The 26989-nt window shown below is 41.9% G+C and overlaps 1 protein-coding gene across 1 annotated transcript in view; it reads left to right on the top strand.

The window, feature by feature from the left end:
* LOC115015681 (receptor-type tyrosine-protein phosphatase U-like) overlaps window positions 1–26989 on the top strand; it is a 209475-nt gene that overhangs the window by 113781 nt on the left and 68705 nt on the right. Inside the window, exon 5 of the mRNA XM_029443188.1 lies at window positions 26663–26778. Coding sequence (XP_029299048.1) covers window positions 26663–26778 — 116 coding nt within the window. The remainder of the gene's footprint in view (window positions 1–26662; window positions 26779–26989) is intronic.

The raw sequence follows: 26989 nt of genomic DNA, 5'->3' as shown, positions 1-26989 counted from the left end.
AGGGCAAAGTCCAGCAGCCAGCTCCAAAAGTCTGTCCTGTTTTTTTTTTGGTGATTTTCAATAACCACGTCTGTAATTTAGTACTTATTTTGTTTGCGGGGTCCGCCATGACTGCCCTGGATTCAGATTGCCTACCTAAGCAGAGGAAACTAATGCTGCAGGTAATTCACTGCAATTTGATCTAATTGATATATCCTCACAGTTGGTGTGTGCGTGCATGGCGTGCAGAGATACACAACGGTTTAACAGCGAATATTGAGAAGAGAAAATTGGCTTTCTTTTAGCTTTTGGAGGGAATTGAGACTGTTCATCCAGAAGAGGGACGCTCTCCCCGTCCTCTGCTTTGATTACTTGCGCTTGTTGTTGATGTGTAGTCACGAGAGTGAGGCCGCTTACAAAGTCACTTAAAGTTCATGAATTTGAGAACTGGCGATATGTTGTCAATCTGTGTGGAAAGTTATTCTTCCTCTTGATGAACCCAGGACCGCAGAGAGAATGTATATGTTCTGCTCTGTGATCATCCACACCAGCTACTTGATGTACTTCACATTCCCGTCCTCCTAATTAGCTGCTCGTGTACCAATATAGTTGGTAATCCTCGCCTATTCCATCACTTTCTACAATACACATTTTAAATATCCTTCATTAGGCGTGTGTGGACCTTCTCATTAATTCACGTTTACGATAACACGCATTATATCAGCCGAACAACTGCTGAACCTTTGGTGTGTTCTGCAGGTCTCATCTTAAATTGAGATTTTCTCCTCAGAATGATCAATTTCTTTTTTATTTATTCTAGTTAGGAGTGTGAATGTCACTCCATTCATCTAAGAGGAACAAGGTACGGGGACTCCTCCAAGTAAAGGGTGGACCGTTTTGTTTTCTGAATCAACAAACAGATTGTGTTCCTAACGAGTAGATCGAGGACACTGCAGTCAGATTGCTTGTGACACCTAGCTGCGTTCTTCTGGAATTAACATTTTAAAGGTCCAACAAAGTTTGATATTCTTGTGAATAGTGGGAGGTGATGGGCCTCGTGGTCTAGTGGTAGCGGCCCCAAAATATCAACACCAGATGGTCGTGACTTCAATACCAGTGCTGCCACCATTGTGCCCCTGAGGCAACTTAACACTACAGGAGACTGTCCCTGTAGTGAGTTCACTTAAGATGCTCTGATAAGAGGCGTCTGCTAAATGACCCGTATTGTAAAAATAAATGTACTGATTCATAAAGGTGATGAAGTTGTTGGGACATCCTTTACTGTTGACCTTCTGAGTATGAAACGTTAGCCCTCACACTCCTCTCGTGGCTAAAATGACCCTAAATTTCCACATACTATGATTGGAACAAAACCAACAGTAGAACTCTTGGAGTCCACTGTGTGATAGGTACACAGAACACACACACACACACACACTTACAGGACATTCTTTCTTGTCCTCCCTGCAGTATAATATTGTCACCTCACTTTTCTTCTTCATACGTCATATATTTCCCATGTTTTACTGGCCACGTTGTCGTAATGGATCAATATTGTTGCCTCGTTCTCGCTTAAAAATCAATTAAAGAACATTGTTTCAGTTTCTGCTCACCACATGCGTCAAACGATTGCATTAAAGCTTTTAAATTATGAATGCTCATGAAGATTGATGGTATTCACATATCAATTGAGAGCTTTGTCATTAATTCACACACATAAATAATTTCTGCAGCGCTATATAAACATTAAAGCTAAAAAGATATTAATTACAGTGCAAATCTTGTTTTTAATGCAATCCCTTTTACTGCCACCATGATTTTATGTGTTAAGTGTGAACCTCCTGGATGCAGGGATTTTTTACTCTACACTATCAATTCTCCGGGCATTGAATTTATGAGCCAAATACGGCTCTGCAGGAGGCCCTATTAAAATGCCTGCATGCTTTCACTCAGATATGACTGTCCACTGCTTCCTTCTCCTTAACTCTCTGCACGTGGCCAGAACCTTCTTCTTCATTTGGATTTGTTTTCTCGTTTGCTTTGGTCGCTGACGATGATACGACGCTCCATCTTGGTCATTCCCCCTCGCGTAAACCGAACCTTGGTTTAAACGTCACAGATTGTGCCTTTGCACTGTCGAAGGCCTCTTTGTTGTTGCCCAGTTCTGTAACACAAAAGGGAGAAGGCTGCAGAAGACATCACCTTGAAAACCGGATATTTTCAATTGGACAAATCCATCTCTTTTAAGTTGTTTTGCAGAAAATATATTTCCTCCATGCGACTTGGTGTGAGTATTGGCAAAGGTAAAACTTTGCTATCAAATATTAAGATGCTCTCAGAGCCAGTCATGATGAACAATATCAGTGTGCTCAAGTTCCCCCCGCCGCTTTATATCTCCTCCTCTTATGCAAGGTGTTCCCCCACTATCTGTCCCTGCACTGTTTCCTCTCTATACATCTTTTTATATCTCCTTCCTGCACTGACAGCTCAACAACTGCAGGATAAGAAAACACACAAAGACAAACCTCAAGCAAACGAAAACACTTTTAGAAAAGCATGCGTGATTGATGGTAGAGACACGTATGCGGAACGTGTTGATGAGAGGGGCGCAAACATAAACACCCAGACAAATTAAAGAAATGTTCTGCAATATGTAAAACACACCTAAGTAGAGAAACTCTCTCCAAATACAGACGACAAACCAATTCAAATAAGTCTCTGTATATGTGTTGTTAAATGTGTGAAGACGTTTTTAACGTGCGATTGTGTTTTAGCTACTTGTACGTGTGTCTTTATCTGCAGTGCGTTGAGTTCTCAGCAGCCACCAACCTCTTGGCAGCTTCACTCTTCATATGTTCAGCAGATCTTCTCAGCTCAGTGCCATGCTTTGTGTGTCCAAAGAGCAACCGATTTCACTGTAGACGTGTGCACGTTGCGCTGCTATTGGACCCAAGTTTCCCCTCCGTGTCTGGCACAGTCGTACTCCAACATCCTCTTCTGTAAGTGAGGGCCGATGCAGAGGAGTCTAACGATGGTTCAAAGCACGGAGCGGATGAATCGATGGCGGTGGTGCATTCACGTGTGATGAATTGAGAGTTTAATCGGTCTGACGTCTCTAATAGCCCAACATAGGATGAAAAATAAAAATAAATTAGTGGAAAGAAAGCCTTAGTCTGTCTCCATCTGCCAAGGTCTTTTGTGGTATTGATTGGCCCTAAGCACTTAAAGCCTGATGCATTGTCAACTTTGCAATCTATTGCCTGTCTGAGTGCACGGTCACAGTCTGACTGCGACTGGGCTTTGACATAGATAACCAGACGTTAAGAGTGGGTAAGCAGAGCTATGACACACACACACACACACACACACACACACACACACACACACACACCACACACACACAATTACAGTTTCAACTTCCAGCTGTTAATGCACTCACCCTTTAAGTTCAGAGTTTTTTTGTGCTGCAGTAAAAAGTGAAGAGTTGCGAATGATTTGGGCTCTGCTGACTGTAATTACTATTCAGAAACCCAGAATGACTCTGCTGCCTCTGGGAGGCCTCCCAATTCACTTTGAGGCTCTGCATGCTCCGGCTCATTTAGATGACTGAGTGAATATTTAGGCTGCGTTTAAGGACTCCTGCAGCTGCCGTATGGATTGATTAAAGGGACAGAAGATGATGTTATTCATGATCTGTGCACTGTACATCTTGGTTAGCCAGACTTATTAGAAACTAAACTTAGAAGTTTTTTGCCATTTAAAAGAGCTTGGAAAGTGAATCCTCTCCGTTCAGGCTTGTTTAGCAATGAGCCTGATTGGGGGCAGTTATGTTCTGCGGTGTCACAATACTGGTGCACGAGTAATTAGGAGCTCCGCCAAGTAGGTTGTGTTTCCCGTTTGGTTTGTCTGCTTGTCTGCAGGATTTTAGGAAAGGCTACGGCATGTACTTGGTGTAAGGGTGTAGGGTGGCCCTAGGAAGAACATGCACACATTACTTTTCACTTCTGGAAACAGCCCTGGTGGCGGTCTGTGCTCCGAGTGAACTGTGTAATCCAACAACGACGTCCACCCTGACCATCATGACTGATGATCTCCCGTCTCTTCCCAGTCTTGAGTCTATGTGTAAAGGGGGGGGGGTCACTGATAAGTTGATTTCAGGGGCGACTTGTTATGCTTTTGGGTCTCAATGTTTTTAAAATTCTGTTGATTGAACTGTTGGCTCTTAATCTGCGTCTTGGCTGTGGCCATGTCATCGCTCATCTGGAGGCATCTATCAGCCGCTCATATGGTCGTTTGTAGACAAATGACCTTTGAGCTGCAAACTGTTCAAAGTCAAATGCTCTTCCAGGGTCAGATGAGCAGCTGTTGGTTAATCAGTGCAGGTTCCCAAACTCAGTGCAACACAGCAGGTTAACAAATAAAGCAGGGAGATGCTAAAAGACTGTTGACACACTTGCTCTCTGAGTTTATTTGATGATCCCTGTCCCGCACCAGACAGCCTGAGAGAGAATCTAAGTACTGTAGTCATGAGCCTAATGCTGTATACGATGCTTGTTTGTGAGAGGTATTACAGTATACACTTGTGTAGCACTCAAATGATCCCGCAAGGCTTCTTAGCAACAATCACTAACTGATAACTAACTTCATGCAAGCAGATTTTCCCGCCTTCTGAAATAAAGGGATGTCCTGAGAATTTTAATTCTAACATCTGGCCATGATGTTGCTTCTATCGTAGATATAGTAAGTAGTGTGCTGAACAAAGTTTTGTTGTGTTATGTTTAGGGACTCACTGTTTAGATTTTGGCATTTAGGTCCCTGATGGGTAACGGAGTTCATAAAAATCTGTTTATATATTACTTATACAAACGTTAGAATACTTATGATTAACCGTTGGGCAAGAGATGTTAAGTCAAGTCAATTTTATTTAATAAATTCAAAATTTACAGATTTGCCTTTAAGGGGTTTTTTCCCATGTGCCACCCTCGGTCCTAAGACGTTGAATCCGATGAGGTGGGAAGAAGCATCAGATATTTTATGTGTCTCTAGTTGATGATCGGGTTTAGGGCAGATAACCACTGAGATTTGCATTTAGACAAGCACTTGTTTTCTTGCCTTAAGATTGGATCGGAAATTGTGTATCTTCCAGTTACCTCGGAGTACGGGTTTAAGCACACATATATCTAGCAATCCAAGCTATTTATGAATATCGAGACCTCACCACGATCACTGCACGCAGGTCTGATCAGACAGTTGTTGCTGCGGAAATTGGCATCCGTGCCTCTTCTATGATAGCTTTCGCCTGTACGATCCCATGGCTTTTTAATACAAAATAGTGTCTAAGAGCGCTTTTTCTTTGTTTCTGAGGGGCTTATACTAAATCCTGATATTATATATATCCCCCCCGGCGTTGTAGAGACGAAAAAGGTTTCTCTGCTTCTAAATCTACTATAGCTGTTGTAAGAATACTGTGTTCGAAACAAAAAACTGAGAAAGAAATGCAAGAAAGCTTCCAGATTACCGTTTTAAAGGCAATAGAAGTTTTTCGATGGAGCTTTTCTTTTGATGTTTTGGTAATGGACATCTGTTGCATGTCTGTTCTATACGAGCCTTCTGGACCTCATCCCTATAATTTCTTACTTTTCGGTCTACTTGCCACTCGAGATGTAATGTCTGTAGTCCATTTAATTCTTCCATTGTCTCCGCAGGTCTCTTTGAAGCAACAGTTTCGGATGAGTGGGGGGGGGCGGTGATGATGGGTGATGGTTTAGCCCCGGCAGGAGAGGAGAGGAGAGAGAAATCTCAGTATTGTCCAAGAATACAGCGAGATCTCTCCAGGACAGCAGCTGCTTGTTATCACAGGATGTTTGTGTCAGATTGACGTCTCGTCCAAGCTTGTGGTGCAGCGGCGAGGGGGGGGGGGGCCAGCGGTCAGGGAGGCGTCGTGACATGCACTTTAAAGACTTTACGCTCAGGATCTGACCCGGGTTTGACCTCCATCTTTTATTCTAATTCTGAGCGTGCAAGCAAAGCGACCTCCACACATTGAAGGAACACTTTGAGAACAACTCGCCCCGCGTTGAATTCTTGAAGATAAGTTAGTTTCCCTCGCAGGCGTCCACGATGAAGAGTCCTGATGAAGTGAAGTAAAGGAGTGTTGCCTTTAACAAGAGCAAAGCTACATGAAAGCATCTGTTTACACACTGCGGGAGTTTATTACACGGAAAGGGTTAAAACGTGTTTGTGGTGCGACTGGATGCAGAAAGCAGAAAAGCCCGTCGGCAGAGAATCTTATTTTGCTTTTATGTTAATATCCTGTCAGCGCAGGATGGATGCAAACATTTAAGGTCTTTGAGGTGATTAATGTTTATGAATGAAGTGTGTATTAATGGAGGAATCGTTAGATTACATGTTTGTGTTTAATAAAGGGTGTTTCTCTTCGAGCCGGACGTCAGGAGGAATATAAAAGATCCTGGTACTAATAAAGTAAAGGGTTATTATTTTATTACCTTATGGGTGAATTATTCCTTTTATCCAAATGCCAGATGACTTTTCTTTGGCTTTTGAACACCAAATGATGCAACTTCATCTCGCCGGAGACAGTAAATTACTTGATAACACACATTTGCCTTTAACTGAACACAGAGCTGCACTCAGAACATTAAAGAGTGAAAAGACGGCCTGTAGTTTATTATCAGCAGGATAAAAGAAACACACAGAAATCTAAAATAACTGCAGGAAACATATATTTATATATTTCCTGGAACATTTCTCATCCCTGGTGAAAAGGAGTCTCTTGTTAATGAAAGTCCGCCGATGTTCTTCTTTGATTCTTGGGTTGTTTTGCTTTACTTGGAAACAGAAACCAGATGGTGAATCTGTGTGTGTGTGAAATAAATCAACGTGCTGTCGAAGCTCGTTTTAGGATTGTTTGCATTTTAGAGAATGTGAATGGAGAGAAGCTGGTGGAGGATTAGGAAGCACAGAAAGAACGAGGAAGCCACTTCTCCCTCCAGGGAAGGTCAGCAGGACTTGGATCTGCTTCCAGGCCTGTAAACTGTGTGTGTGCATGACAGAGGAGTGTGTGTGTGTGTGCTGATATGTGTCCAGCATGTCAGTGTGCAAGTATTACAGCCATCTCTCTGATTTAAGCATTCCCTCGGTCGCCATTATGGCCTAATAACCGTGTCAGTGTGATTAATGGCAGCAGGCGGCACTCTGATTGCACTCTCGCTCAACTACAGTAACCGGGCAACTACACTACCCACGATGCCGCTGTCTGTGCTCGTCCGCCGCGTCCATCTCGAGCAGGGCGCCCACGCACCGGATGTGAAGGTTATACGTGCAACTCGCTCTCTGAGTGGACGATGAGCAGGAGATTAGAAGTTACAGGGAGGAGGCCATGAGATCCCCGAGGTAATAAACACAGACGGCTCCTCGTGTCCGTCTTCATCACTGCTCAGCGTTTGTGCAGATGAAGATGCAATGAGAGGATGTTTTGAGAAGGGTTAGAGAGAAGTTAGGGAGCTTATTTCAAACTTTGAGTTTCGTCTACGTTCCCAGAGTTAAAGACGGATCGCATGAATGTTCCATCGCTTCACCGTTAACATTTCTGGAGGTGCGTTTCAAACTTTTATGGCTTTAACATTAAAATGTTGCCACAGGAGACGTCCTGAAATGTTGTCCAAGATTACATCATAAACCTGTAAAGATATTTTACAGACATGTGTTTTTTAATAAATACATTTTGTTTGTTCTTTTATTAGGTTTCTTTTAATTAATTTTAATTTAATTTTAACTAATTATAAAATCTTTTATAACTTTTTTATTTTGTTTGTTATTTCTGGGTTGTAGATAGATATACATATATATATATATTTAAAAAAAACACTTATATTGTGATAAATGACACAAAATTGCTGAATTAAATGAACATTTATTTAATGATGTTGTTTTCTGCATTGTCTCTTCAGTAGACATGAAACAAATTTACCAACTAAATAAATGTCGTCAGATAATTGTCACGCAGTGGAAAAGGTGAGGACCTAAAAGCAGTACAACAGACAAGCGAGCTTTATTAAAACAAAGCCGAAATCTAAAATACAAAGTAACAAAAACACAAACCAATCAGGGGTAGAACACAACACGAGCAACAGCACGAGCAACAGCACGAGCAACAGCACGAGCAACAGCACGAGCAACAGCACGAGCAACAGCACGAGCAACATCTATGACAATCTGACAAAACACAGTGGGGCAGACAGGGATAAATACACAGACACCAAACGAGGAAACCAGACACAGCTGGGGGAGAAAGGCAAAAACACAAGGGCAGAGTAAAAAGACACAGAAGGAACACATTAACAATCAGAGGAGGAGGGTAAACACACAGACAGGAAGACATATAACAAGGGGGAGTGAACACTTCAAAATAAAACAGGACACCAAAGAACAAGCAGATCGTGACAATAATCAAAACATTAACGTGAACAAAACAGCAAATTATGCATGAAAAATAAATAGTTTTTGCAACTAAACAGCATTTATCAGCAGAAAGCAGCATCCTCTTGTTTCTGAGAGGCAACGTAAAAAAATACGTGTTTTAATAGTTCTGTGAATAATAAAATAAAATAAAAGTCTCTGGTTTCCTGCATGAAAACCAAAGTTACAAGTCACAACACAAAGGCGACACTTCTGTACTTCCTGCTTTGATATCGAACGTTGACATTGTTGAATATTTGGAGGTGAAGAATCGTTTGATGAGAAAACCCTGATTAAAAATGCACAAATAAAAGGTTCCTAGTTATGAGCCATGAAACAGAAGTTATGATGTTAAAACTTTATTTTACTAGAGCTGGAAGAATTCTTTCTTTTAGATGTAAAAGTTTAAAGTATCATGCTTTGAAGGAAAACAGTTTTTACTGAGCGAGTAACTCATTTACTACAATATTAAAATTAAAATTTGACCCGATGCAACAAAAATTAAGCATCTAGAAGAAAAATAAGTATCGCACGTGACAATTTTATGTATTCAGTTAATTGTATATCTCATGTGTGGAGGGTCATAGAAGACATTACTTTACATTCATTCGACTTGACACTTTTCTCCAAAGGGACTCGCAGTAATGTATTCGGCCACATTAAGAGTTAGATGGAGTGAAAACTTGTGACTGCATCTCTCCCAAACAAATAACTAGGAGCGTGTTCAGAGCTGCTGAGAAGAACAACCAGTTCCTGCATCGAGGCGTCTTACAAGGTCCTATTGGAAGGACTCGCATGTCAGACTTTATTTTGGCTCCTCTCGCCTGGCTGACATTGCCAGAGGCGTCATCTGTTATGCAATAACTGTTGATGCTGCTGATCCTGGAAGCCTTTCTCCTGCTCTGCAAACTTTTGCACATCAGGCCGGCTGTGAAAGGTATAAAAGTCACGGCAGGACTTCATTTGACATACTGACCGTCTCAGAATACATAACTGTTGTGTAGTCTGATCCCGACTTTCGTTGTCTCTTAATCCAAAGTTTGAAAAAAACGCCCGCTTTAAATGTTAACGGCTCCTTTAATGGCCGTTACCCTTGGTCATGCGGAGCCTGATTTGAGGTTTTATGGCTCTACTCTTCCTGCTAATTGGCTCAGTTGGTCGTTATCATCTCTTGGTAAGGTGGATCATCGCAGGGAGGTTCAAAGTTGTTGCGCGGCGACCTAGAGCCAAAGGAGGAGCTCCCTTTTCATGGATCTATTTTAAATTAACGTACGTAAGGGAGTAAACTCACATGACGTATGTAACGTACTTAAGTTACGTAGCAAACGTACCTTGATCTTTTCCAAGTTTAAAATGTGTTTCACAGCGTGCGGGTAGGTGTCTGAAGCATGGTAATGGTCGTGATAACGGCCATTTAATGGGCTGATAACACTCAAAATGGTTTGAAAAATAAAGAGTTTGGAAGAAAAAATATGATATTTGGTTATTTTAGTGTCGAATAGGCATCTAAAGTAACGCAGACATGTTTCCAGTACGCTGTATCTTCACTTTAAATTGAGCTTCCCACTGCTGTGAAGGCTCCAGAGAAAGGCGAAGCTCCCTCTTTACCCCCCCCCCCTCCGTTGTGGTGCCCTCGTGGCCAGGAGATGTCTGCTGTGCTGCCAGGATGAGAGCAGCAGTGACTCTGTGAACCTCCGTCCAAAATGAAAGCCCACTCTGACACCGAGCGCCGCAGCTTTGAACACACCAGATCTGAGGCAGCGCTGCAAAACTGATGGATGCCTGGTGAAAGGCAGGAAGTGGAGAGAAGCAGAGACACACAAAATACAGACAAATAGCCAGAGAGGATCACACAGATATTCTGGGTAACAACCTTGAACCTGTCAACTTCAGCTCTCAGGCTCCTTTTTGAGGTTTAAAAAAAAAAAAAAAGGAGGCAGAGGTTCTTCAGCGAGTGAAAACTAACATGACATATCTATCCGGGGCCGAGGTGGAGCGGGTGAAGCCCAAAGAGTTGGATCTTGTTATTTGTTGTCCTCCAGGTCACTCAGCGCCGCCTGGCAGGTGGAAAAGCTGAAATGTCTACTGTTTGTGAAGAAATGTGTTCCTCGTAGCAGCCGCAGTTTAGAAGAAGAGTCTTCGCTTCGCAAGGTCATTCTGTTTTATGAGCACTAAACTTTCAAACTGCTCTTTATCTGTTGCAGCAGTTACCTCAGTAAGCTGTGCTCAAGACGCTGCCAGTAATGCAATTGTACTAAAAAGTACATACAATCCTAATGTGTCCTTATCCTCCATCTTCCCCTCCAGGCTCCTTCATGATGGTCAACTCCTCGCAGCATTTCGGGGGCCAGAGAGCTCAGCTGCTCCTGCTGCCGCTCAGCGAGAACGACACCCACTGCATCCAGTTCAGCTACTTCCTGTACAGCCGCGACGGCCACAGCCCCGGGGACCTGCAGGTCTACATCCGGGTCAACGGGGGCCCCAAGGGCAGCGCTGTGTGGAATATCTCGGGCTCCCAGGGACGCCAGTGGCACCAGGTGGAGCTCGCCGTCAGCACTTTCTGGCCCAGTGAATACCAGGTAAGAAGCGCTGCATAAACCTGCAGAAATGATGTTCTCATATGTTACATTTGGTGCTACTTACTATTAGCGATGAGGTCGTGCATGCAACAACAAAAGAAAACCCCACCGTCAAACGCTAACATTATTGCAGATTCTTTATTACATGGAAGAAGAAGAACATTTGTAGCTTCAAGCTAGTTTGGTCGTGCAATGTTTTTCTTTTATGTCATAAATATACATTTGCCAGCCTGCCACTTGTAGTTAAAGGAGCACAGCACAGATTTTACCCATGAAGATCAGTTTGACAGAAAGCTCCAGTTAGAAGCTAAAGGGCGTCAGGAAGGAGAGAACTATGGGTAATGTAGGCTCTGGTGTTTTTGGAGCTTGACCAATACCAGGGAGTACAAGTGAGGATATCTACGTCTCTGCTGCTTCGATCTTCTTTTAATCTGCTTCCTTTGAGTCCACAACTTTGTGGAAGTGCAAAACTAAATTGCTGGAGTAGCCTTTCAAAAACCCAATCCCGTCCTCTCAGCAGTGCTGACATTATCAGTCAACTGTTCGCCGAGTGATAAGATGACGGACGGAAAACTGATTGTAATTTTGATAACTGATTTGTCACTTCTTTGATTTTATCATACTTTACTGGTCACAGCTTCACATTCAATGCTTTTTATCAATAATGAACATTTTTTATACGCCACTCAGACGTCAGAGTGGGTTCTTGGACATTTTCCATTAAATGTGATTATTTTATAGAATGAATAATTAATCAGTAATCAAAAAATAATTTATTTGTTGAAGAAGAAATTAACATAAATGTTTGTTAAAGCTTCAGTTGGAAACTACGTGTGATGAATTAAGATGCAGCCTGCATACATATTTTAAATGTAGTTTTGCTTATGCTAATGCTAAGTGTGTGCACTTGGAGTGAAGGAGTGAAATGGCTTCAGACAGACTACAGTCGCCGTCTGTTGAAGGTTTAAACACAAAATTAACAAATCTACAAATCTTTGCTTTCAAACTAATAATAAAACAGAACTTGTAACTGAACTTCAGCTCTTTGAGTTTCACCGGATGCCAGCTGTGTGTTAGCATGCTAACATATAGCATAACTATACTATACTTAATATAAGAAACATTAGCATGCTAGTGCTAGCATTTAGCTCACATCTTCTCTAGCATATATCTGAATTGTAGTGATATTGGAATTAATGTTTTGAAATATGATTTTTAGCACGAGCTGCTCATTGGTCAGCGCGCAGTGATCCTGCTGCTACAGGCCTCAGCAGCGTTATTACCATCTCCCCATCATTCAAACCACATGCAAGAATTGGCTAATTGCAGCTGTGTCATATATCACCGCGGCCCAATGGGTGTATAATTACAGCCGGCATGTGTGTTTGCATTGTACCTTTTTATTTATTGGTCAATTTTCCAGCGTGCTGCAGTTTAATCAATATCTCCGTTTGATGCCTGTTTGTCGATGCTCCTCTATTAGCGCTGTTGTGTAGCTTGTAAGATTCTGATGACTGGATGCAGCCCTGCCTCACCTCATTATGGCCGATAATTTATTCCCTGATGCTCTTCCCACCAAGCCTCCCTCGGCCCCCCCGCCGCAGCCCAGAACAGGCGTTAATGAGAAGGTGTATGGGATTGTAGGAGCGTGGGTCCGCCGAACAGTCAATTGACCTCAATTCCATGCGACCCCCAGTGCGGGGGAGCAGGCCAGGTTTTTGCTTCTATAACCTTGGCGCACTGTGAGCCCCATCTCAATAAATCAAGAGCCAGTTAATGAGATTAGAGGCCTGCGCAGATCAATGAGGACAGCCTGCGCTTCACCATCCTCAGCTCTCCTGTCCTCTCACAAACAGCCAAACTGATTTAAAGTAATGATTTTCTTCCCCTTCTGTGTGGATGTTAGAAGTTTGTCTGTCGGGCGCTGGAGCAGAGGAGGAGGAGGAGGTGGAGGCAGGGGGCGGCGAGCTCTCCAAGGGGGAAGCTGAGGTGTACAATCAGACAAGTCGGCTCAGACGGGGGAATTTGCTTAGCGCCGCAGTGTTTACCATTCGGACAGGCGTGCATAAGCAATGTAATCTACTACTCTGGTGATGTATGTCCAAGCTGCCTGAGTGATGGGGAGGCGCTGTTCTCCAAAGTCCTCCCGCCGGGCATGTAGACACAGAACAGATTGCTTTATTTGTCCTATAAACTTGGCTGATCGGCAGCACATAATGAAGCGGGTAAAGCTGTGCAGATGAGTGACGAGGCTTAAACAGAGGCCTGAAGGAACAACGTGTGTGAAGAGGGACAAGAGTTAGGGAGCGCAGGGAGCGCGGTGCCACGTTTTAGTGCTTCCCTCTTCTTCTTTTTGCCCCGGGAACACTGCCCCTCTCCTTCACCAGCTCAGCGCAGGCCCCGCAGGGCTCCACTTATCTGTCGATAAAGATCACTGTCTAGCACTCTTAGCCAACAGATGAGCCCCTGCAGGCCGCAGAGGAGCCGCTCCACACAGGGAGAGGACGACCACTTCAGAGGGCTCGGAGGAGACTGTGTGTGTGTGTGTGTGTGTGTGTGTGTGTGTGTGTGTGTGTGTGTGTTGGTGGACAGCTGCTGCTGGTGGTGGAGGGTTAGATTAACTAGAGGAAAATAAGCAAATCCAGTAATCAGCGAGCATCAACACCCCCTCAGGAAACACAGACTGCTACAGAGATATGTTGGACTGTGATCAGCTTTTGCATTTTGCTTTCACTGATATGAGATTTTAAAATTCAATGCCAATATTTCTGGGTTTAAAAAAAATCATTTTTTCATTCATGCACTGGTCAATTTTGACACTTTGGGCTATTTTGCTTCCTTAACATGTCGTGTGGTGCAAAGGAAGCATGAGAACATGAGAGTGTGTGTGTGTAACTGTGTGTGTAGATGTAAACTCTCCACAGCTACATTACATAACGCCTCATGTACATATTAAACACTTGTAATATAAACGTGTGTTGATGTGAGTCATGAAGTGGGGAAGCTTCATGATATCTGTTAGTTACATGTTTGACCCTGTTCACCTGTAGTGTGTACAACATGTATGACTCTGTTCACCTGTAGTGTGTACAACATGTATGACTCTGTTCACCTGTAGTGTGTACAACATGTATGACCCTGTTCACCTGTAGTGTGTACAACATGTATGACTCTGTTCACCTGTAGTGTGTACAACATGTATGACTCTGTTCACCTGTAGTGTGTACAACATGTATGACTCTGTTCACCTGTAGTGTGTACAACACGTATGACTCTGTTCACCTGTAGTGTGTACAACATGTATGACCCTGTTCACCTGTAGTGTGTACAACATGTATGACTCTGTTCACCTGTAGTGTGTACAACATGTATGAATGTTACAATACATATCTTTAAAGGAGCTTTTTCTCCCACTCTTCAGCAGAAGTCTCCACTTCAGCAGCACTTACATACACCAAACTTTCCACTTTCATTCCTCTCTATATTCTGAAGCTTTGTGCAGAGGGCTTTGTTCACATGTCACTCACAGCTCATGTTATACACGCTACACTCACTACATGCAGGAGATGCACAGAGTTCTGTGTGTTGACAGGATTTAGTGATTTATGGAGTGATACAAAGACAGATCCAGAATCTGTACAAACCTTTGACATGTGAACAACATGAAACACTTTGAACCTGCTTCATCCAGACTTCTCTTTAGATCTGGACATGGAGCACATCAGCACATCTTTAATGAAATAACACCGATGTTGTATATTTATACAAAGTATAAAAAATAATGTTCTTAAGGTAAATAATCCACTGGAGAAGTCTCATGGTGATTTGTATTCGTTAAAATGTTTAATGTCTCAGTGATCGTAAAATGATTCATTAATGTTGGAACTTCATGAACCAGCAATTATATAAAGTATTTACAATTTGACCCATTGGTCAATTTAGCCATTAAAGTGGAACTGTAGAGATTCATTGTTGCACTTCCACAATGTTTGTGGACTCAGAAGAGACTCAAACCCCCAACATGCTGGATCCTACATTTCCCATAATGCCACCAGTGTCCTCTCTTCCTGAGGGAGTCGATGGCACAAACTTGCTCTGGCTGTCGATCTGATTTGATCAGCATGCGTCAGCTGACTGAGATCGTGACCTGGTAACACACTGCTTGACTTTGGCGAACACACTTTTTTTTTTATTGGAGATTGAACTTTGGATTGTCACGGCATTGAAGGACAGAAGAGAACATTGAGCGGACCGGTTCGCTCTCTCACTGTCAGCGTGGGTTTGTGAAGCACAGTAGGCGTTAAAGAGATGCTCTTTTGGAAGCTTCTCTACTTTAGATTTATTCTTTTTTACTCTCTGTCCTCCTTATCGCACCATCTTAATGCCCAGTGCATCTCACTATTTAGTCCCCTTCGCTCTTATCTCTCGTCCCTCTCTTCTGCTTACCTATTGTATTGTATCACCTTCTTTCACCCGGGCAGTGCAGCAGTTTGGCAAATATAAGGTTAGATAAACTATTATATATAAACCTTAAGCCTTCACAGGGCAAAGTCCCAGCAGCCAGCTCCAGAAGTCGTGTCCTGTTTTATTTTTGGTGATATTTTCAATAACCACGTCTGTATTTAGTACTTATTATTTGTTGTGGCGGGGTCCGCCATGACTGCCCTGGATTCAGATTGCCTACCTAAGCAAGAGGAAACTATGCATGCAGGTAATTCACTGCAATTTGATCTAATTGATATCAGCCTCACAGTTGGTGTGTGCGTGCATGGCGTGCAGAGGATACACAACGGTTTAACAGCGAATATTGAGAAGAGAAAATTGGCTTTCTTTTAGCTTTTGGAGGGAATTGATGACTGTTCATCCAGAAGAGGGGACGCTCTCCCCGTCCTCTGCTTTGATTACTTCGCTTGTTGTTGATGTGTAGTCACAGAGAGGTGAGCCGCTTACAAAGTCACTTAAAGTTCATGAATTTGAGAACTGCGATATGTTGTCAATCTGTGGTGTGAAAGTTATTCTTCCTCTTGAGTGAACCCAGGACACGCAGGAGAGAATGTATATGTTCTGCTCTGTGAATCATCCACACCAGCTACTTGATGTACTTCACATTCCCGTCCTCCTAATTAGCTGCTCGTGTACCAATATAGTTGGTAATCCTCGCCTATTCCATCACTTTCTTACAATACACATTTTAAATATCCATTCATTAGGCGTGTGTGGACCTTCTTCATTAATTCAACGTTTAAGATAACACGCATTATATCAGCCGAACAACTGCTGAACCTTTTGTGTTCTGCAGCTGTAATACATTTAAATTGAGATTTTCTCCTCAGAATGATCAATTTCTTTTTTATTTATTTCTATTTATGGAGTGTGAATGTCACTCCATTCAATCTAAGAGGGAACAAGGTAACGGGGGACTCCTGTCCAAGTAAAGGGTGGACCGTTTTGTTTTCTGAATCAACAAACAGATTGTGTTCCTGAACGAGTAGATCGAGGACACGTGCAGTCAGATTGCTTGTGACACCTGCGTTCTTCTGGGAATTAAACTATTTTAAAGGTCCAACAAAAGTTTGATATTCTTAGTGAGATAGTGGGAGGTGATGGCCTCGTGGTCTAGTGGTACGGCCACCAAATACAACACCAGATGGTCGTGACTTCAATACCAGTGCTGCCACCATTGTGCCCCTGAGCAACTTAACACTACAGGAGACTGTCCCTGGAGTGAGTTCACTGTAAGATGCTCTGGATAAGAGCGTCTGCTAAATGACCCGTAATGTAAAAATAAATGTACTGATTCATAAAAGGTGATGAAGTTGTTGGGACATCCTTTACTGTTGAACCTTCTGAGTATGAAACGTTAGCCCTCACACTCCTCTCGTGGCTAAAATGACCCTAAATTCACATACTATGATTGGAACAAAACCAACAGTAGACATCTTGGAGGTCCACTGTTGGATAGGTACACAAGAACACACACACACACACACACTTACAGGACATTCTGTCTTGTCCTCCTGCAGTATAAATATTGTACACCTCACTTTTCTTCTTCATACGTCATATATTTCCATGTTTTACTGCCACGTTGTCGTAATGGATCAATATTGTTGCCTCGTTCTCGCTTAAGAAATCAATTAAAAGAACATTGTTTCAGTTTCTGCTCACCACATGCGTCAAACGATTGCATGTAAGCTTTTAAATTATGAAAGTGCTCATGAAGATTGATGGTATTCACATATCAATTGAGAGCTTTATCATTAATTCACACACATAAATAATTTCTGCAGCGCTATAATAAAAACTTAAAGCTAAAAAGATATTAATTACAGTGCAAATCTTGTTTTTAATGCAATCCCTTTTACTGCCACCAGTGATTTTATGTGTTAAGTGTGAAGCCTCCTGGAATGCAGTATGGATTTTGTTACTCTACACTATCAATTCTCCGGCATTGAATTTTATGAGCCAAATACGGCTCTGCAGGAGGCGCATATTAAAATGCCTGCATGCTTTTCACATCAGATATGACTGTCCAGCTGCTTCCTTCTCCTTAACTCTCTGCACGTGCCAGAACCTTCTTCTTCATTTGGATTTGTTTCTCGTTTGCTTTGGTCGCTGACGATGATACGACGCTCCATCTTGGTCGATGGCCCCCTCGCAGTAAACCGAACCTTGGTTTAAACTTCACAGATTGTGCCTTTGCACTGTCGAAGGCCTCTTTGTTGTTGCCCAGTTCTGTAACAACAAAAGGGAGAAGGCTGCAGAATGACATCACCTTGAACCGGATATTTTCAATTGGACAAATCCATCTCTTTTAGTGTTTGCAGAAATATATTTTCCTCCATGCGACTTGTGTGAGTATTGGCAAAGGGTAAAACTTTGCTATCAAATATTAAAGATGCTATCAGAGCCAGTCATGATGAACAATATCAGTGTGGCTCAAGCTTCCACCCGCCGCTTTATATCTCCTCCTCTTATGCAAGGTGTTCCCCCACTATCTGTCCCTGCACTGTTTCCTCTCTATACATCTTTTTATATCTCCTTCCTGCGACTGACAGCTCAACACACTGCAGGATAAGAAAACACACAAAGACAAACCTCAAGCAAACGAAGAACACTTTTAGAAAAGCATGCGTGATTGATGGTAGAGACACGTATGCAGGAACGTGTTGATGAGATGGGCTGCAAACAGAAAACACAGACAATTAAAGAAATGTTCTGCAAATATGTAAAACACACCTAAGTAGAGAAACTCTCTCCAAATACAGACGACAAACCAATTCAAATAAGTTCTCTGTATATGTGTTGTTAAATGTGTGAAGACGTTTTTAACGTGCGATTGTGTTTTAGCTACTTGTACGTGTGTCTTTATCTGCAGTGCGTTGAGTTCTCAGAGCCACCAAACCTTCTTGCAGCTTCACTCTTCATATGTTCAGCAGATCTTCTCATGCTCAGTGCCATGCTTTGTGTGTCCAAAGAGCAACCGGATTTCACTGTAGACGTGTGCACGTGCGCTGCTATTGGACGCCAAGTTCCTCCGTGTCTGGCACAGTCGTACTCCAACATCCTCTTCTGTAAGTGAGGGCCGATGCAGAGGAGTCTAACGATGGTTCAAAGCACGGAGCGGAGTGAATCGATGGCGGTGGGTGCATTCACGTGTGATGAATTGAAGAGTTAATCGGTCTGACGTCTCTAATAGCCCAACATAGGAATGAAAAATAAAAATAAATTAGTGGAAAGAAAGCCTTAGTCTGTATCCATCTGCCAAGGTCTTTTGTGGTATTGATTGGCCCTAAGCACTTAAAGCCTGATGCATTGTCAACTTTGCAATCTATTGCCTGTCTGAGTGCACGGTCACAGTCTGACTGCGACTGGGCTTTGACATAGATAACCAGACGTAGTAAGAGTGGGTGAAGCAGAGGCTATGACACACACACACACACACACACACACACACACACACACACACACACACACAATTACAGTTTCAACTTCCAGCTGTTAATGCACTCAACCCTTTAAGTTCAGAGTTTTTTTGTGCTGCAGTAAAAAGTGAAGAGTTGCGAATGATTTGGGCTCTGCTGACTGTAATTACTATTCAGAAACCCAGAATGACTCTGCTGCACTCTGGGAGGCCTCCCAATTCACTTTGAGGCTCTGCATGCTCCCGGCTCATTTAGATGACTGAGTGAATATTTAGGCTGCGTTTAAGGACTCCTGCAGCTGCCGTATGGATTGATTAAAGGGACAGAAGAGGGATTTATTCATGATCTGTGCACTGTACAGCTTGGTTAGCCAGACTTATTAGAAAACTAAACTAATAGAAGTTTTTTGCCATTTAAAAGAGCTTGGAAAGTGAATCCTCTCCGTTCAGGCTTGTTTAGCAATGAGCCTGATTGGGCAGTTATGTTCTGCTGGTGTCACAATACTGGTGCACGAGTATTAGGAGCTCCGCCAAGTAGGTTGTGTTTCCGTTTGGTTTGTCTGCTGGTCTGCAGGATTACGGAAAGGCTACTGGCATGACTTGGTGTAAGGGTGTAGGGTGGCCCTAGGAAGAACATGCACACATTACTTTTCACTTCTGGAAACAGCCCTGGTGGAGGTCTGTGCTCCGAGTGAACTGTGTAATCCAACAACGACGTCCACCCTGACCATCATGACTGATGATCTCCGTCTCTTCTCCAGTCTTTGAGTCTATGTGTAAAGGGGGGGGGGTCACTGATAAGTTGATTTCAGGGGCGACTTGTGATGCTTTGTGGTCTCAATGTTTTTAAAATTCTGTTGATTGAACTTGTTGGCTCTTAATCTGCGTCTTGGCTGTGGCCATGTGCATCGATCATCTGGAGGCATCTATCAGCCGCTCATATGGTCGTTGTAGACAAATGAACCTTTGAGCTGCAAACTGTTCCTAAAGTCAAGAATGCTCTTCCAGGGTCAGATGAGCAGCTGGTTGGTTAATCAGTGCAGGTTCCCAAACTCAGTGCAACACAGCAGGTTAACAAAATAAAGCAGGGAGATGCTAAGAATGAGCTGTTGACACACTTGCTCTCTGAGTTATTTGATGATCCCTGTCCCGCACCAGACAGCCTGAGAGAGAATCTAAGTGACTGTAGTCATGAGCCTAATGCTGTATACGATGCTTTGTTTGTGAGAGGTATTACAGTATACACTGTGTAGCACTCAAATGATCCCGCAAGGCTTCTTAGCAACAATCACTAACTGATAACTAACTTCATGCAAGCAGATTTTCCCGCCTTCTGAAATAAAGGGATGTCCTGAGAATTTTAATTCTAACATCTGGCACATGATGTGCTTCTATACGTAGAATATAGTAAGTAGTGTGCAGTGAACAAAGGTTTGTTGTGTTATGTTAGGGACTCACTGGTTTAGATTTTGCATTTAGGTCCCTGATGGGTAAACGGATGTTCAATAAAGAATCTGTTTATATATTACTTATACAAAACGTTAGAATACTTATGATTAACCTTTGGGCAAGAGATGTTAAGTCAAGTCAATTTTATTTATAAATTCAAAATTTACAGATTTGCCTTTAAGGGGTTTTTCCATGTGCCACCCTCGGTCCTAAGACGTTGAATCCGATGAGGTGGAAGAAGCATCAGGATAATATTTAGTGTGTCTCTAGTTGATGATCGGGTTAGGGCAGATAACCACTGAGATTTGCATTTAGACAAGCAACTTGTTTTCTTGCCTGAAGATTGGATCTGAAATGTGTATCTTCCAGTTACCTCGGGAGTACGGGTTTAAGCACACAGTATATCTAGCAATCCAAGCTATTTATGAATATCGAGACATCACCACGATCACTGCACGCAGGTCTGATCAGACCAGTGTTGCTGCGGAAATTGGCATCCGTGCCTCTTCTATGATAGCTTTCCCTGTACGACCCCATGGCTTTTTAATACAAAATAGTGTCTTAAGAGCGCTTGTTCTTTGTTTCTGAGGGGCTTATACTAAATCCTGATATTATATATATCCCCCCCGGCGTTGTAGAGAGACAAAAAGGTTTCTCTGCTTCTAAATCCTACTATAGCTGTTGTAAGAATACTGTGTTCGAAACAAAAAACTGAGAAAGAAATGCAAGAAAGCTTCCAGATTACCGTTTTAAAGGCAATAAGAAGTTTTACGATGGAGCTTTCTTTTGAATGTTTGGATTAATGGACGATCTGTGCATGTCTGTTCTAGACGAGCCTTCTGGACCTCATCCCTATAATTTCTTACTTTGTCGGTCTACTTGCCACTCGAGATGTAATGGTCTGTAGTCATTTAATTCTTCCATTGTCTCCGCAGGTCATCTTTGAAGCAACAGTTTCGGAGGAGCGGCAGGGCTACATTGCCTTGGACGACATTGTGCTGCTCAATTACCCCTGTTGTAAGTACCCGTTCTGCACTTATCATAGCATACCTTCTGACCTTTACTGAATCCGAGTGAAAGTGGTCGACTCAACAACGAACGCACTGGCCAGGAAGCTTCCAGAAAAGCTTCCCGGAGGTGATTGAAGACTATGAGGCAATCTGGCTCTCAGGGTGGCAACTGATACACATATAACCAGTACCTGTCTGGAGTGTCACAGCCACAGTTGCGCAGCAGGAGGCACCTTTTGTCCGCGCAGAATGGCTGACCTTTCCCTCTGATTGCTACGCTCCATGGCCTGGTGCTTTTAAACTAATGTGATGGTGCAGGCAGGGAAAGGACAGACAGGTGGTACTACTTTGATCCTCTCTGGGAGTTTTTCTTTTTCATCACTGGGATATCAGGGGGTTGGAGCTTTATGAATGCTGGTAATGTTACATTACGCTGTGTCCTGATACGTTTACCATTAAACCCCCTGCGGTCTTTTGGTGCACAGGCTCTGTGTAGATGTTGCAGCCATCATAACAGAGCCCTGACGCTCACTGCTGTGCTCTATTGAACGCCATTAAACAAAATGTACTGAAACGTAGACGTAACTGGAAAAGCTGCACCGACCCATGCAGCTAACAAGAGACAACATGGAGCCGGAAGAGAAAACGTGATTTAAATGGAAAATGGGTCATTATTGTCTTTTTATTAAATAACATGTTTATCCATTTAACAGCTACGACCAGTTATTGTGTAATGCAGAGTGTTTGATTACATATTACTCTATAATTAGTTAGTTCTACGCTGGTTGTTTAGCAAATGTCAAATCAAGTATAATGTAAGGTTTTAATTAGCCTCCACACATATATAGATAATTATGTTTTTGTTGCCATTATTATTATTATTATTATTATTATTATTATTAGTTGATGGGGTTATTTGGGGTTTCACTTTCAGAGGCAGGAATGAAATAAAAAGCGGGAATCTTGTAATGTTTTAGGGGTTTTATAGCATATAACTTCAATTATATACAATCTTTTGTCGAAAGAGGGCGAATTCAGGTAAATTCAGACAATATGAGAAAAATATTGTGTTTTTGAAAATGAAAGCATGTAAACATGTTCTAGTAGAAACCCTAAATACAACTGTGAACCTGAAAATTAGCATAATATGTCCCCTTTAATGACTTTTTAATATGTCACATGTTATTTAGCTTGTTCTGCAGCTAAATCTAAATCCATGCAGCTTAAGACATTGCTAACATCAACTGTCTTCATCTTATATCCAACAAAACTGACATGAAACTTGGTGTTTCTGTCAAACCTTGCTTCTTAGATCCACACCGGCCTTCTGCGAGAACAGTAATATTGTGTTGTAGCCACATGAATGTGTGTAAATGTTAATCAGATATCCTTTTCTGGCTCTACTGTAAAATCAGGCAGGCTGCACATTATACATCAGAGTCCTCACAGACTTGGAGTAACCATTTCTAAAACCAGTGCAAAAAGTTGTTTTATTTTAATCTAATTTCATCTCCGAATTGTGCCACTTGCCCTCTTGTCTCCTGCACTCAGTGGAGCGTTTCCATGGTGATTTTGGATGGGGCTTTTGGGTCGGTGGCGTTGCCAGACCCCCTCAACATGAGACCGGGCTGGGTTTTAGCCTTGTTGCAGATGGTGGCGCTTGGACCCGCCACATGCATATTATCTCACATTAGGGGACAGAGTCCCTGCCAGGAAGTGCTTTAAATATATACTTACACCGTAAATACATGAATCATAGAGCACAACTGATGTGTACTACGCACAACAACAACAAAAACAACATACATCTGCACAATCACACATTCCTTTGTACCAGCTGGTGTAGCTGCAGGAGCAGTCACCCAGAACAACCCTTTAAAAACACACAGTGACACGAAAAGATGTAAGTAAACATTAGCAAGCTGGTATAAATTTCCCCACAGGCAGTGAGAATAATGGCGTGCCCCCAAAGGAAAGATTCAACTCAGAGGCAGCTGCTTTTCAGTTTGCATTCCCACTCATTTGACATTTGTGTTGTTTTCCTCTAGAGTCAGTGTCTTTATTCTGAACACGTGTTCCAGTCAAGACCAATCTCTCCTGCACCAAGAATAAGAGGCAGCATTACTAATTCAGAGAACCAACATCTCAGACAGTCTGAATGCTTTTGGGACTCAAATCACCTTGCCTGTATTTATGTTTCGCTGTATTAATTAAGGCTAGACAGGTCACACATACACACTACTGGGCTTTTAGATTTCAAATTAAGTTTTCTCAGTAACTATTAATGCAGCTGCTTCATCCTCAAATGACTTCTGCTATAATTGGGGCTGTGAACGCTTCACTTTAAAAGATGACTTGAAAATGTGTTTGTTTTCCTCCAGACAAAATACTTTAACTGACACCACAACAGACGCCTACAGGGTGTATGCTCCTGCTTTACTTCTGGTCTGCAGAGTTAATAATACATGCACGGTTTCTACATGCGAAAGGTCTTGTTTGATACGTATTTGCACCTATATAGATATTTGGTACCGCAGAGGCTTCTATGAGGGTCGGATAGATTGTGAAAAGGACTGCAGAGAGCAAAGACGAAATGAGCAATAGGTAACATGTGAGATTGAATTTCCATCCTCCAGCCAGATGTTGCCGTTTGTTACTAAGGAAACTAAGGACAAGAGTGTGTGTTGTGTGAACAGTGCCAGGCTCTACATCATTGGTGTCCAGTAGAAGCAATTTGTCCAGAACATTTCCCATTTACACCCCAGCAGGAGTTCTAATCATTGTGTTTCATCTCTTATATGATGGAGGTTATTATTTTCTTATTATATTGTTATTATCTTTGTTTTCTTGACTGATACATCCTTTCTGCTGGAGGGTTTAACTCGCCATGTAAGTACAGAATATTGTGTTTCCATTTTTAGATGGCGGACATAAACAGAGCTTTTCTCCTCAATCTGTGTCATTTTAAAAAAGAAATCACGTTTTTACTCTTTTGTTGCATCACAATATCTTCTGACGAACTATAAGTATAAACAGGAAAAGTAAGATATACTTGCGTATATATTTTAGAAAATAGCCCATGACTATAACAGATGTAACAGATTTAGCCGTAAATATGTTTACAGTACAAGTCTTTTCATTCTTGCTTCTAAATTACTAAAGGTGGAAATGTATGTTGCTAGTTATCCACTATTTGATATTTATTATGAAGCTAACTAAACTAAAAAAGAAAACATCAAATTGAGTAAAGTAGGTGATGACCAATTACTAACAAACATGTTCACGTTCTGTCGGACGCTTCTGTATAGGAAAACATCAGTTGCTGTCTGCTAGCTAGCGTTAGCACGTAGCTATCTGTTACCATTTGGTTTTGACCCTTTAAACACTAACTTTAGAAGAATAATCTTTATCCTAGTCATAGCCTTTTGTTTAGAAACGTTAGCAGTCATTGTGCAGTCCTGTTCATATAGTTATATGCGATATATTTTAGAAAATAGCCCGTGACTATTTGAAATTTAATACGAAGCTAACAGTCTGTTTTTAGCTAACGTTACATATGTTGAAAAAAAAACGGCAGTTGAAAAAAGTAGCTGCTGACCTGGAAACTTAACTAACAAACATGTTCACATTGTGTAGGAAGCAGACATTTAACACAATTACTGCTTCTTTATAGCAAAACATCAGTTGCTGTCTGCTAGCTAGCATTAGCATGAAATGAAATGAGCTAGTAACTAGTAACCTTCATCTCAGTCGTAGCTTTTCGATTAGAACTTAAGTTAATTTGCAGTTATGTTCATATATACAATAAAGTTAATGTGAGGGTTTGGTACTGTAGGCTAATGTTAATGCTGCTTCATGTTTCTGCCGACGTGTATATATACGTGGATATAAGCACCAAATACAATTACTGTCAGCTTTCTGCTAAACTTTTGTCTCCTATGCAAAGAGTGAGAGAAGCTTTGGTGATGATTTTTATAATATTCGACACTGTGACGTTATTAGTAACATTTGTGCTTTTTTTAATTATAAAAATGCAAAATATCGGCTTTTAAAAAAGGTCTGTAGTTGTCTAAATGAGCTGCTTTAAAAGATTATATCACATTTTGATGCGTAACAATCGCTCACAGACGAGTTTGTATCACGGGTGTTCCTGCGTGTCACAAGAAGTTGAATGTTTTTTGTCTGCATTGCGGTAACACAAGTCATAATGTTAGACTGATGTATTAATTACAGACACACATACTGTAATATATATATACATATATTATCTCTGCTACAGCCTTATTGATCAGAACAGAGCTAATGATAACATGACAATGGAAATGATCTCCTGCTACTTTGATCTGACGACAACACAGCAGGAGATCTGAACCAGTAATAATGAGAATCAAAGGAACTGTCAAGCGAAGATTTAGAAACCGAGAGAAAGAGAAGAAACATAATGCTCACACACAATGATTACATGATTCTTTAAAAGAAGTTTGAAGGACAGATCTCTTAAAACTCTCCCTATTAAAGGGACCCTGTGGTATGTGCAGCATTAGCAGCACTATGTATCACGAGTCTGTTAGCTACGGTGTGGTGTTGCAGTAAACAGATGTAATGCTGTTTGTGTGTATACGGACCTGCAGGGTGTCATTAGATCAACACTATGTATTTCAACATGTTCCTTATGCATCTCTTTATCTAAGCAAACAACTCTTCAGTCATTTAGTAAAATGATCCTTCTTCTATGAAAAGCAGAATTCTTCAGCAGACAAAGACACAGAATAAAGATTCACTTGTTCTTGATGGGGCTTTAAATAATAACATTATTAAGACTCTAGATTCAGAAGTATCCTAATAAATACGTAAATGATTGATGCTGCAGAAAAGCAACGTCTGTGTGTGATCGTAGGAAACTGTGTGTGTCAAACTGAATGTGTGTGTGTGTCCGTGTGTGTGCGTGTGTATCATCTAATGAAAAGGCAAAAATAATCTTTGAAAGAAAAGTGACTTATTTAGGAGAATATCTGCAGGGCATCGATACTGTATTCATATGTTCATCATACTGTGTGTGTGTGTGTGTGTGTGTGTGTGTGCGTTTGTGTGTTGTACCCAGGCTTGAGTGTAGTTAGAGGCTCTGAATAAATTACAATTCACAGCTGTGTGTTTAATATATTTAGACAGTGATGCTCGGCTCCAGATGTGCCAATTTCTTCACAGTGTGTGTGTGTGTGTGTGTGTGTGTCCTCTTTCCACAGACAAGGTGCCTCATTTCTCTCGGCTGGGTGACGTGGAGGTGAACGCCGGGCAGAATGCTTCATTCCAGTGTGTCGCCACGGGCAAAGTTTCTGAGTCTGAGCCCTTCCTCCTGGAGGTGAGAACAAGAAATATATGTGGGTGTTATTTTCTTAGTTATCTTTGCTGGAAAAGTCGAGCCAACATCCCTGCACCTGGGTGATGCATTGGGATTGGAGATTGTGAGAAGAAGAAGAAGAAGAAGAAGAAGAAGAAGAAGAAGAAGAAGAAGAAGAAGAAGAAGAAGAAGAAGAAGAAGAAGAAGAAGAAGAAGCACAAAGGGAGCAGTT

Source organism: Cottoperca gobio, chromosome 11 (assembly GCF_900634415.1).
Source record: "Cottoperca gobio chromosome 11, fCotGob3.1, whole genome shotgun sequence".
NCBI classification, from domain to species: Eukaryota; Metazoa; Chordata; class Actinopteri; order Perciformes; family Bovichtidae; genus Cottoperca; species Cottoperca gobio.
This window is presented reverse-complemented; position numbering and strand designations above follow the sequence as displayed.